The sequence below is a fragment of the Orycteropus afer genome, unplaced genomic scaffold (genome assembly GCF_000298275.1).
Source record: "Orycteropus afer afer isolate SDZICR_OR568_19922 unplaced genomic scaffold, OryAfe1.0 scaffold00034, whole genome shotgun sequence".
NCBI classification, from domain to species: Eukaryota; Metazoa; Chordata; class Mammalia; order Tubulidentata; family Orycteropodidae; genus Orycteropus; species Orycteropus afer.
In genome coordinates, this window is record NW_006921621.1 from 14,913,881 (window position 1) to 14,925,846 (window position 11,966).

The 11,966-nt window shown below is 38.2% G+C and overlaps 1 protein-coding gene across 1 annotated transcript in view; it reads left to right on the forward strand.

The window, feature by feature from the left end:
- XPO5 (exportin 5) overlaps positions 1–11,966 on the forward strand; it is a 59,800-nt gene that overhangs the window by 36,019 nt on the left and 11,815 nt on the right. Inside the window, exon 21 of the mRNA XM_007936307.2 lies at positions 11,376–11,476. Coding sequence (XP_007934498.1) covers positions 11,376–11,476 — 101 coding nt within the window. The remainder of the gene's footprint in view (positions 1–11,375; positions 11,477–11,966) is intronic.

Sequence of the window (11,966 nt, forward strand, 5' to 3'; positions counted from 1 at the left end):
TAATTTTCTGTGGTGAGCTCATTACGTTTATGTTATCATTTCCTTTGTTGCTGTTGTTTTAGTATTTGCTAAATATTTGTGCTTGTCCTCTTTTTCATTGTGATGTGAAGATTTATCATTTTTCTTTGAGGTTACCCTGTGATTATTATAATTTTCTCCCCAAGTTTAGAACAGTCCATTCTATCTTGCAGCTCTCTTGACTTCCTCACCTTTTGAAGTTCTGTAACTACACTATTTTTCCCCTCTTTTTGGTTTATGGATGTCCTCATTTGCCAATTGATTTCTCTGGTTTCCTGTGTACAATCTTGTAAGCTTATTTTATTTTGGATGCATCCAAAGATGTATTGGTTTCTGGGTTATGTCATCTTGTGTATTAATGGTCAGTTGTTGTTTGGTATTATTGGTTGTCTATTCAAAGGACTCCCCTTAGTATCTCTTGTGAAGTTGGTCTGCTATTAACAAATTCCCTTAGTTTCTGCTTATCTGGAAATCTCCTAATTTCACCATCATATTTGAGGGACAGTTTTGCCAAGTTTTATAATTCTTGTTGGAAATTTTTATCTTTCAGGGTTTTATATATTCCATCCCATTGCCTTATCTCTTGCATGGTTTCTGCTGAGATATCAGAGCTTATTCTTATTGGTTGTCCTTTGTAAATAACTTTTTGTTTTTCCCATGCTGCTTTCAGAATTCTTTGTTTTTGATTTTGATGAGTTTGATGACGATATGTCTTGGTGATTTTCTTTTGAGGTTTATCTTGTTTGGGGTTCGTTGGACTTCCTGAATGGATATATTCTCATTTTTCATCATATCAGGGAAGTTCTCTTCCAACAAATCTTGGACAATTTTCTCATTGGTTTTCTTTTTCTCTTCTTGTTCTGGAATTCCAATTCCCAACCAAACCCAAACATAGTCGTTGAGTCATGTCCAACTCAACCCCTCCTTGGGTTTCTGAGGCGGTATCACTACAGAAGTAGATTGCCCAACCTTCCGAGGAGTGGCTGGTGCATTTGAACCTCCAGCTTTCTGGTTAGCAGTCAAATGCCTTAGGCACATGCCACCAGAGCTCCGTTTTGATCGTGTCCCACATGAACTTTAGGCTTTCTTCATTTTGTTTTAGTCTTTTTTCTGAGTGATCCCTTTCCAAAGAAATACTCAGGTAGTTGTCTTCAGTCTCATTAATTCTGTCTTCCATTGAGTCATTTCTACTCCTTTGCCCTTTCAATGTGTTATCTATTTCTGAAAATTTAGTTTTAATCTTCTGGATTTCTATCTCTAGATTTTGTATCATTTATAAATTTTCATTTATTTTGTCATTTTCTTCTTTTTTGTTTTATTTTATTTTTATTTAAAGGGTTTGTTTTACATTCAGTGTTACGTGTACATTTAGTTTCACTCACCATTTATCACGCCCAGCCCTAACCCAGTCTCCTCCCCTCCCTGCCCAGTAATCCTCCTGCTGTGCCCCTCATAGTTATGGGGACGCCAGTATGTCCTGCTTTTCCTCCATGTGAATATTGCCACTCTGGTGCCTCGTGGTCTGTTGCTCTAAGGGATGTATTTCCATAGCGTATGTGGGTGTGTCACCGTGGGTGAGTTAAATGGTCTGCATGTACATCTTGTTAACTATTGGGCTGAGACCCAGCCCCTGGGAGTGAGTTTTATTCCAGGCCCAGAATGTATCGCAGGGCCATAGTATCAGACTCCATCTGACCAGTAATTCTGGTCATTATTGAGTTTTTGGATTTTGTTCCCTTTTTTCCTCCCACGCTATCCAGGATCTCCAGATTTGATCCTCTCCTGAGTGGTTGGCGTTGGTAGCTAGGCACCATCTAATTGTTCTGGTCTCAAGGGTAGTTTGTCATTTTGTTCTTGTGTTTTCTTCCAAAATTGTTCTAGGGTTTTGTCCATGTTTTCCTTAATTTTGTCCATGTTTTCCTTGATCTGTCTCTCAATCCTTTGAAGATACCTAAATATAATTCTTTTGAATTCCTTATCAGGGAGTGCCAATGCTGCTGCTTCTTCAGGGATATGTTCTGGGTCTGTATCCTGCTCCCTTGTAACTAACACTATCTTTCTTCTTTGTGTGTACCGTGATGGTCTTTGTCTCTGAGACATTGTGACATTGTTGTATTCAGATCTCTGTTCACTGTTTGTGAAGAACAGTTAAGGATGAATCAGGCTCTTCTTGGTGGTTGTTTATCAGCACTGTTGCTGTCTTCCACTCAGTTAGACAAAAACAATAATCAAATAAACATCAAAAAAGTAAAAGCAAGTGGACAAAAAGCACACCTTGTAAACACACAAGAACAATAACCAAAAAGAGAAAGAAAAAAAAACCCGCAATATCTGGTGGAGAGAAGGCAATATGAGAAAAAAGAATAATGAAGAAAAAATGTGAAAAATGCGAAAAGAAAAACAAGGAATGGGGTTAACCACGAGAAATAAAAAAGTGGGAACCAAGAACAGGGAGGAGAGAAAAAGCTGAAAACTAGAACCCAAGAAGGGAAGAACAAAGAGTAATAATAAAAAGGGCAAAAATAATAATAATAGTAATTTTAAAACAGACAAAAACAAACAAACTTAAAAAAAAGGGGTGGGAATGGAATTTGGGCAGGGCAGAGCACCCAGGCTCTGTCCAAGCACACAGACTGGAATGGAATCCTTGACAGCTCAGAAGATGAGTAGGAATGAGGGATAGCTGCAGTTCCGTTCACCAAGAGGGTGTGGGGTATAAGAGTAACGAAGGGAAAATATCACGCCTTTCCAGTCTGTGGCATCCAGAACGCCCTTGTGGTCCCCGGCAAGTGGAGTCCCTGGAATGTGGGAGAACATTGTCACTTTAAATATCCAAAATGGTTGAACCACTTGTAAACATCTAAAATGGATGTGTCCTCCAGACAGGCAAAAGTCTACAGCTCAGCCCACCTTCCTCTTTGCTGCTTCCTCTTTTATTCACCAGCCACCAGTGCAGTCCTCCATGCAGCCCCTGGCTAGCAGTGCCGATTTTTAGGTTAATTCTTACGGCCTAACACCACTCGGCAATCCAAGCTATCTATGCTGTCAGGATCGCTCAGAGATCACAGCTCCATGTATTTCCTTTTTTGGTGTTTTCATGCAAGTTCTACTACTGGAGTTTAGTACACTTCTGTATCCTTCTCTTCAAAGCCCACGACTCCAGGATCATCTTCTGTATCTGTGTTAATTGGTTCCCCTTTTCTTTGTTGAAGAGGGTCTGTGCAGTCTGTCTCCCTATTCCGTCATCTTACTGGACCCTCCTTTCCTATTGTTTTATTTGCGTAAATTTTTTCCACTAAAGGGATCCTTAATTTGGAACAGGACAATTGCTGTGTGTAGTGTTGCTTCTCTGGATGGTATTCAGATGAACTGATCTGAATTCATCAATAGTATCTCTGACCTCGAGTGAACCAACTGTGGTGGTTATGTTTTTGTGTCAACTTGGCTAGGCCTGGTTGAGTGGCTGGGCAGCTGGATGTAGTATTCCCCATGATGAGACTGGTAATCAACTCCATGGTGGAATCTACTATGAGCAGCCTTTGGGTATGTGGTCTGCTTCTTGTACATAAGAAGAAGCTTTGAGAAAGGTCTTTAGTCTCTGGTATGCTTGGACTTTGTATGTAGCCGTGTCGTTGCTCAGCAACCTGCTGTATTCTGCTGACCTTGGGACTTAAAATGGACTTAACTCAATGGCCTGCTGTGTGGTAACATCAGCACTGTGCCTTTTTACTTGTCAACCTTGGGTTTCTCAGCCTCATTAGCCAGCAGCTGTCTGAGTGAAGAAAAGCCTCTAGCTCCAGTGGGCTGGGAACAGGAGGCAGAGCTGGTCCCCAAGGTTGAGGGGCTTTTACTCAGCCCCTGGAGCCTGGCACTTTGAACTTGGACTTAAAGCCTCCAAACTATAAGAATAAACTCCTGTTTGTTAAGGACATCCTATTCTTGGTATATTCTTGTCAGAGCAGCACTAGGGAACCAGAACACCATCCATCCATTGGCTAAACGTACCAAAGGAAAGCGTGATAGTTAATTTTTCATTCTAGTTTCCTGTATCCTTAGCTTCTTAAAGCATAGTCCTCAGACCAGCGATATCAGCAATTGCCTGAGTCCAAAACCCCAAGCCCACTGCCATCAAGTGATTCCGGCTCATAGCAACCTTATAGGACAAAGTAGAACTGCTCATTAGGGTTTCCAAAGCTATAAATCTTTACAGATACAGATTGCCTCATCTTTCTCCCATGGAGTAACTGGTTGGTTCTAACTGCCAACCTTTTGGTTAGCACCTAAATGCCTTAACCACTGCAGAATCTGGGTTCCACGTCATGCATATTTAATCAGAATCTACATTTTTTCTCCCAAGTTTTCTTATTAAAAGTTCAGTCATCTTTTTATATTACAAGAGCTAATATTTTCAGATGGAAGTAGGCCAAGTATAGATTTGTTGGTTACTAGGTGAGTGTTTGACAATTTAGGGATGTTCAATAGAGAGAAAGATAGGTTTAGTATAAAATTCATTTCTTTTTGACCAAAGCAGAATCTGAGTGCTGTTTATATCCCTTAGTATTTTAAGTTATAAGTTAAAGCTCTTGCTCACTGCTGTTCAGCCTCTTAATACCAGGGAAGAAAAACACAATCTCAACTGGGTAAACCACACTACTTGTGTCTCAGGGAAGCTCTTCCCCACCAGTCCCCTTGGCTAGCACTAAAAGAATGAAAGATTTTCAGTTAGTTTTGACCAAATTGGAGGGCTGAAGTATCTGAGAGTTTTCACTGTGATGTGTGTCTTGGAGATAGATAAAAGTTTTGTTCTGATTTCAAAAGGAGATAAGAGGTTTCCATAAAGAAATAATGGTTTGAATGTTAAAAAAAAATAGTAAAATGTTTAATCAAGGAAAGATTTGTTCCCATACTGTTGTTTTTAAAACAAGAAACTTCTGCAGTTTAAAGAAGTATGAAAGTATTGGAGTCATGGCAAAAGGCTCGTCAACCTGGCTTGTCTTTCCAAGATCCTCTCTATTAGTCCTGTAACCAGAATCCATGATGTGAACACAGACCTAGAAACAAGAGTTATGCTTGATTGGGTTAGGAAGCCACAAGACCAACAGTATGATTACCATCTTGATATTTTTCTAAGAGTTCAGTATGTTTTGAAAATTAATCAGAATATATTTTGATTGTTAGTCAAAATGAAAATTACAGGTTGTAGTTACTGAGCAGTTAGACTTGAGTAGTGTGCAGCTGGAGCTATTAGAGTTTTGTTTTTCAGTAAATTATATACGTAGATAAATTTTCACAGTGGGCACATTCGTGTAATCTACACTCAAATTAAAAAACTACCTTATTTAGCCCCTTTTTCTTCTTGTCATTATCTGCCTTGCCCATAAAGAGTATCCACTGTTCTGACCTCTAGCATCTTACATTCATTTTACCTGTTTTTTGGGGTTTTTTTTTTTGAAATTTATATCAATGGAGTATGTAGTCCTGGTGTCTGGATTCTTTTGCTCAAATTTACGTTTGTGAGATTCATTCATGTTATTGCATATAGTTAATGGTTCATTCATTTTCATTGCTTGTATGGTATTCCATTGTATGAATATACTGTAATTTATTTATTCGTTGTTCATGGACTTTTGAGTATTTTCCTATTACAAATAGTGCTGGTGTTAATATTCTTATAAATGTCTCAGTAAATGCATATATACAGTTTTTGTTAGATACTCATTTAGAAGTAGAATTCCTGATTTATAGGGTATGTGTATTTTTAGTTTTCATGTTGTTGTTAGGTGCCAGCGAATCTTCTCCATCTCATAGCGACCCTATTTACAGCAGACTGAAACACTGCCCGGTCCTGTGCCAGCTCCATGATCCTTGATACCTGAGCCCATCATTATAGCTAATGTGTTAGTCCATCTTGTTGAGGGCCTTCCCCTCTTTTGTTTGACCCTCCCCTTTACCAAGCATGATTGATATCCTTCTCTAGGGGATGGTCTCTTCTTAAAACATGACCAAAGTAGGTGAGACAAAGTCTGGCCATTCTTGCTTCCAAGGTGCATTCTGGTGCACTTCTTCCAGGACAGATTTGTTAGTTCTTTTAGTTGTTAGTTCCGTTTTCATAGGTAGAGCCAAACAATGGATGGTACTACCTTACAATTGTATATTGGAGCTGTGAGGTTTTTTTTTTTTTTTTTAGGTAGGAAAAGTTTGTTTTCCTAATAGATGTGGTAAGGTAGCACCTCTTGTGTCAAGTAATCTGATTAATGAAGAAGGTATAGATGTTGATGCTGGAGTTGCCTAGAAAAGACAATGTAATATTTATGTATTAATATGGGAACCTAAACTAAAGCAAACATCAATTCATACCTTCATTGGACAGATATTTATTAAGTACCAAGGGTTTTCTAGGTGATAGCTATATAGCAGTATCCAAAACAAACAACTCCTATCTTCATGGAGCATGATATATGTGGCTCACATTATATTTCTGTTGGATAGCACGATATTCCTAGTGGGTTAGATGAAGGACAGATGTGGGGAGCAAAACTCTTTAGTTCATAAGATTTGTTGTCATCATTATTTGTTTAGAATGATACCAGTTTTTCTGATATCTTGAAGTTTGATAAATTGTTTCCATAAATCCTTCTATATGATTAATTGAAATATTTGTGAATGTACGAATGAATGTGTAAAATTTTGTTTAGCCTCGTGATTATACTCTTAGTTGGTGATGCTAAGAATATCTAAAATTAGTGCAGATCATACAGACCTTAAAGTTTTTATTACCTGGTTGTCCTTTTCTTTAGAGCTAAGCAGTACCCAGCCTCTCTTAATGTGGAAGCACCTAACTTGTGTGTCAGGCAAGCTGATATTTTGGGAACCTGAATACTATTAGAGATTGTAGGTGTTCCAGCTTATAAACATCTAACCTGGAGCAGAGATATTGGAGCTTTATGTGCTTTACATCCTCCTGCCACCTCTTGTGAATAGAGGTGCAGCCACCATGGAGCCATCTCCTTGAGGAAGAAGGGAGGAGACTTTACAGGAATACCAGATCTCAGGGACATTTACTATATTGATACATTAACCTCACTGTTTTTAAAATTTTATCTTGAGGTCACAGTTGCCTTTAAGAATAAAAACAGATGGCTAGTCTGCTTGTTCTCATATTTTGAGCTCTATGGATTTCTTCTTAGGAAGAACTGATTTTATCAAAGATCGTTTTGTAGTATTAGACATCTTCCCAAAGAACCAATGGCAACTTAACTCATAAATTGGAAAAATGGCAAATTGCTGTTTTTGAAAATAAATGGAATATTAGGATATTTCCAATTCTGGCAATACTGAAGATGTCCGGTAAAATAAGATATTCTTTCAAAGGTATAACTGAAATTTTGGTACGAAAAAGAAAGTCTCTGGATGCTAGTAGCAAAATAGGAAACTGAAAGCCAGGGTAGTAAGTGCACAAGATGATGCTATGGCTCCCTGCAAAGTGTAATAAATCTTAGAAACCTAATTATATGGAGATCAGAGAGGTCCTGGGCCACCATTAACATCTGTGAAAGGCTATATATACCTCAGTGAAATGGTGGAATAGAAAAGGTATCTCTTCTGGAGTTCTGCTTTGCAAAAAAGTCTGAGAATCAGATGGGCTCCATCATGAAAGTTGGGGGTTAGAACTTTCCCAACCCATATGGTTTGGGAAATTACCTGAATTAACATAAAAATTGGTTCTGTTGTTTTTTTTCGGCCTCTTGGTAGAATAAATCTTCTAAAAATGACCTCATGAGCCAGAATTGGAAAAGATACATAAACTTGGTAAGAGCTAGCAGACATAGCAAACAGTAGAACCTTGACATGTGGAATGGTAGCCTGTAAGAAAATATAAAAGGAACTCCAAAGATAACATTAAGAGAAAATATTAAGAATAACCAGAGATAAGAGAGATCAACTACAATGTAACAGTCATTAGACTGGTATTGGAGTTCTCTACAGCAGCATCAGAAGCCAAAGGAATAATATTTTCAAAACGTTGAAGGAAAATAGCTATCAATGTAGGATTCCATACCTACCTAAATTATTATTCAAGAGTTAGGGAAGAGTGAAAAAGAATTTCAGGCAAACCTGATTGCAGGAATTTACAATTCACAGACACTTGCTGATAAAACTACTGAAAGATGTACTTTAGCAAAAAGGAAATTGAACATTTCAAAAGTAGTAGGTTATAACAAACATTGAATAGCAACAATAAAAGGGGTAAATATGTGAATTTGTTTAATGTGGACAGTATAAAATATTAGCAATGACTAGTTTAGGACATAAAACAACCAGGAACTAAAGAACTTTTCAGGTCAGAAGAGGCTAATCAAGAGTTGAAAGCATTGTGAAGTTACAGTTCAAGTGGAAGATACAGATTACGTTAACATTAGATAGAGTAAACTTTGACTAAGCAAGCATAACTTGCATAGAATCCTCTACAAAGCAGTTAGAAGAATTACATTCTTCAAGCTCACAGGAATCATTTACAAAAAAGTACATACTAGGGTACAAACACCAGGCTTGATAGCATGTACACCTCATTTGCTGGCAGAAATAAGTGTTAACGAAAAGGTTTTCTTTTTCTTTTACAGAGTAAACACGTAAGTAACTCAGTGGGTCAAGGAAAAAGTCTGAATGAAATTAGAAACTTTAGAATTGAAGAACAGTGAGAGCATTTGTGAGACAGCAATACTCAGAAGGAAATGTACAGCCCTATGTATGTTAGAAAAGAAAACTGGAAATTAATGAATTTAAGCAGATAATTTAGTCAGTTAATAAATCCCCAAAAGAAAGTGCGTAAACATCAAGGTGTTTTCACTGTTTTGACTACAAACACTTTGTTCTTTGTTGTATGTAGTACTTATTCCACTATTTCAGTGAATATGAAATAAATAAAAGAGAATAGATGGATCAATAAAACTAAAGGTAGAGGTCACAGAAAATGGTGGAATACGATGCTCTAATTAGGGTCCTTCCACTGAAGCACTCACTAATCTAGCAGCCCTTGGGCTCTGTGCAAACACAAGGTGAGGCAAAGACAGAGTTGTAGGCAGCCTGGCTGAGCACTGAAGGAGTGCCCCAACTCAAAGTCAACTTATGCAGACCTAGAGAGTTTGTTTTCATTTTTGTGCCAGGCATTTAATGAAATCTCTGTCAGGTCACTCACTGACTGACTGCTGAGATAGTGGAATAGATTTCAGTACTGCACACAACAAAGAGTAAAGTCTTGTGGTCAAAACAATAAAAACATTTAGAAAATTCCCTACATAAGTGGATGGCTGCAGCCCTCAACAAGCAACTAATTTCTAAAGTTACCACATTATAATGTTCAAAGCATTCCGTTTTTCACACACAAAAAAAAAATTCTAAGAAAAAAAGTAAGGCCCATTCACTGATGGGGGATTGGGGCGGTGACAAGAAACTTTCCCTGCGACAGCCCAGACATTAGATTTACTAGACAAGAATCTTTAAATCACCTATCTTAAAATGCTCAAAGAGGAAAGCATAACCATGGATAAAGAACTAAATAAAACTAGGGACCTATATGTGAATAAATTGGGAATATCACTTGTAGTTGTTGTTGTTATGTGCCATTGAATCAGACCCGACTCATAACAACCCCTCCTTGGGTTTCCGAGGCGGTATCACTACGGAAGTAGATTGCCCAACCTTCCTTCCAAGGAGTGGCTGGTGAGTTTGAACCGCCAGCCTTCTGGTTAGCAGTCAAGTGCCTTAGGCACTATGCTATCAGAGCTCCTGGGAATATCAGTAAGAGATAGAAATTATAAAAAGGAGCCAAATAGAAATTTTGGAGCTGAAAAATACAGTAGCTGAAATAAAAAAATGTATTAGATGATTTCAGCAGCATATTTAAGGCAGTTAAAATGATCAGTGAGTATAAAGGTAGAACAACTGAAATTTTCCTGTTAGGGGATCAGAAGATATTTTTTTTCAATGAACAGAACCTCAGAGGTCTGTGGGATACCATCAAATCTACCAGCATACAGATGGGAGTCCTAAAGAGTGAAGATAGAAAAGGGGCAGAAAGAATATTTGAAGAAGTAGTGGCCAAAAACTTCACAGGTTAGTAGTAAAGATATTAATCTACATATTCAGGAATCTCAGTAAATGACAACTAGGAAAAACTCCACACTGACACATTGTGATCAAGCCATTGAGAGATGAGACTAAGAAAAAAATCTTGAAGGCAGCAAGAGAGAAGCAACTCAAGTACAAAGATTTGCAACAAGATTACCCAGCAGCTCTGTAGGACAAAAGACCCTGGGAATCTACTTCTATAAAGATTACAACCTAGTAAACTCTATAGGGCAGTTCTGTTCTGTCACATTGGGTCACAGAATCTACTCTCAAAACCCCTAACAACAAAAATAGCTGATTTATCATGAGAAACCATTGGGTCCAAATCTATTAATCCTCAGGAGGGAGATGGGGGAATAAACTAGAATTAATCTATTAAGTGGTGTTCTGAAAAGCAGTTTAAATGAGCAGACTAACAACTGTACATGGGTAGATTTCAGAAACAGTATTGCATTTAAAAAGGAAAAAAAACATGGCACAAAAGAATCTGCTTGCTCAGTGTGCATCTTAAATATTTAATCTTGTTTGTTACACTCTTTAGTTTGAAGTATTTTATAATTACATTTAAAAAGAAAAAAAGGTAGTTATGGTCTCTGATGACTGCAGATTGTTCAGTGGTGCCCTTGCTGTGGGCAGGAGGGGCTCACCTTAGACAGCAGGTTAATCAGATATACAATCATTGTTCCTTAGTCATACAAAGCCAGTAGCTGCTCAGGTAAGTCATTTTGTGGGGAACAGAGGTGTGTTTTAGGAATTAAGAGTATTCCTTCACACAGCTTAAACAACTATCAGAGCACTGCAGGCTCTATGCTTTTGGAATGGAGGAGAAATATCTGAAAAATGGGACATATTACTGCCCTCACTTTGTCCTGCCTCTTAATCCACAATACCTCTGACATGTCATCTTTATGTACATGGTAGGCAGAAAATTAGGGATGTTAAAGCATTTTCTCAGCTGTCAGATACTTTGCTTTCTAGCTTTGGACTCTGATCCTCTCCTGCTGTCTCAGGATTTGGGTTTCATGTGTTGATGACTTTAGGCGTGATAAACTGTACTCATTTGCTTCAGTTCTATCCCCTGTTAGAAGTGTTAATGTGTTGGCAGGGAGATCTGTCTGTATGTCAGCATGGTACTAGAGTTTGATTCACTGAGTTATAAGAGGAAAACCCATCCTTTCCTTTCTCAACAGACTGCAAAAAATTTACATAGCATCCTTGTTATCTTTCAGAACCCACAATACTTTATATGCACCAGAAATGCTAGCCAAAATGGCGGAACCTTTCACTAAGGCTCTGGATATGTTTGAAGCAGAAAAATCTGCTATATTAGGTAAGAAATCCAGCTGTTCTTTTCCTAAAATCACCTTCTCTCTCATGGGCTTCAGTGTAGCTGGTGTCTCTTTCTCCTAATACGGCGCTACATTTACCGCTTGTTTGTTCAGATATGGGGTTTTTATGGACCCTGCAGAAACGAGTGCATTTACTTCATTGCCTGAGCATACAGAGAAGGTCTTCAGAGGCAGACCCACCCCTGCCCTACTCCCCAGTTTAACTGGGAGTTAAACTCCTTCAGTTTACCCATTAGGTGGTGGTGGGTGTAATAACTATTAGACTAAATAAACTATGGCTTTTTTACTTGACAGACATTAGTCGTCTTTCCTGCCTTTCATGTGTTAAAAATAACATTAAAACAATTAAGCTTAAAGACCTTTAATCAGTAAAATATATGTTGTTGTTATGTGCCGTCGAGTCGGACCCGACTCATAGCGACCCCTCCTTGGGTTTCCGAGGCAGTATCACTGCGGAAGTAGATTGCCCCA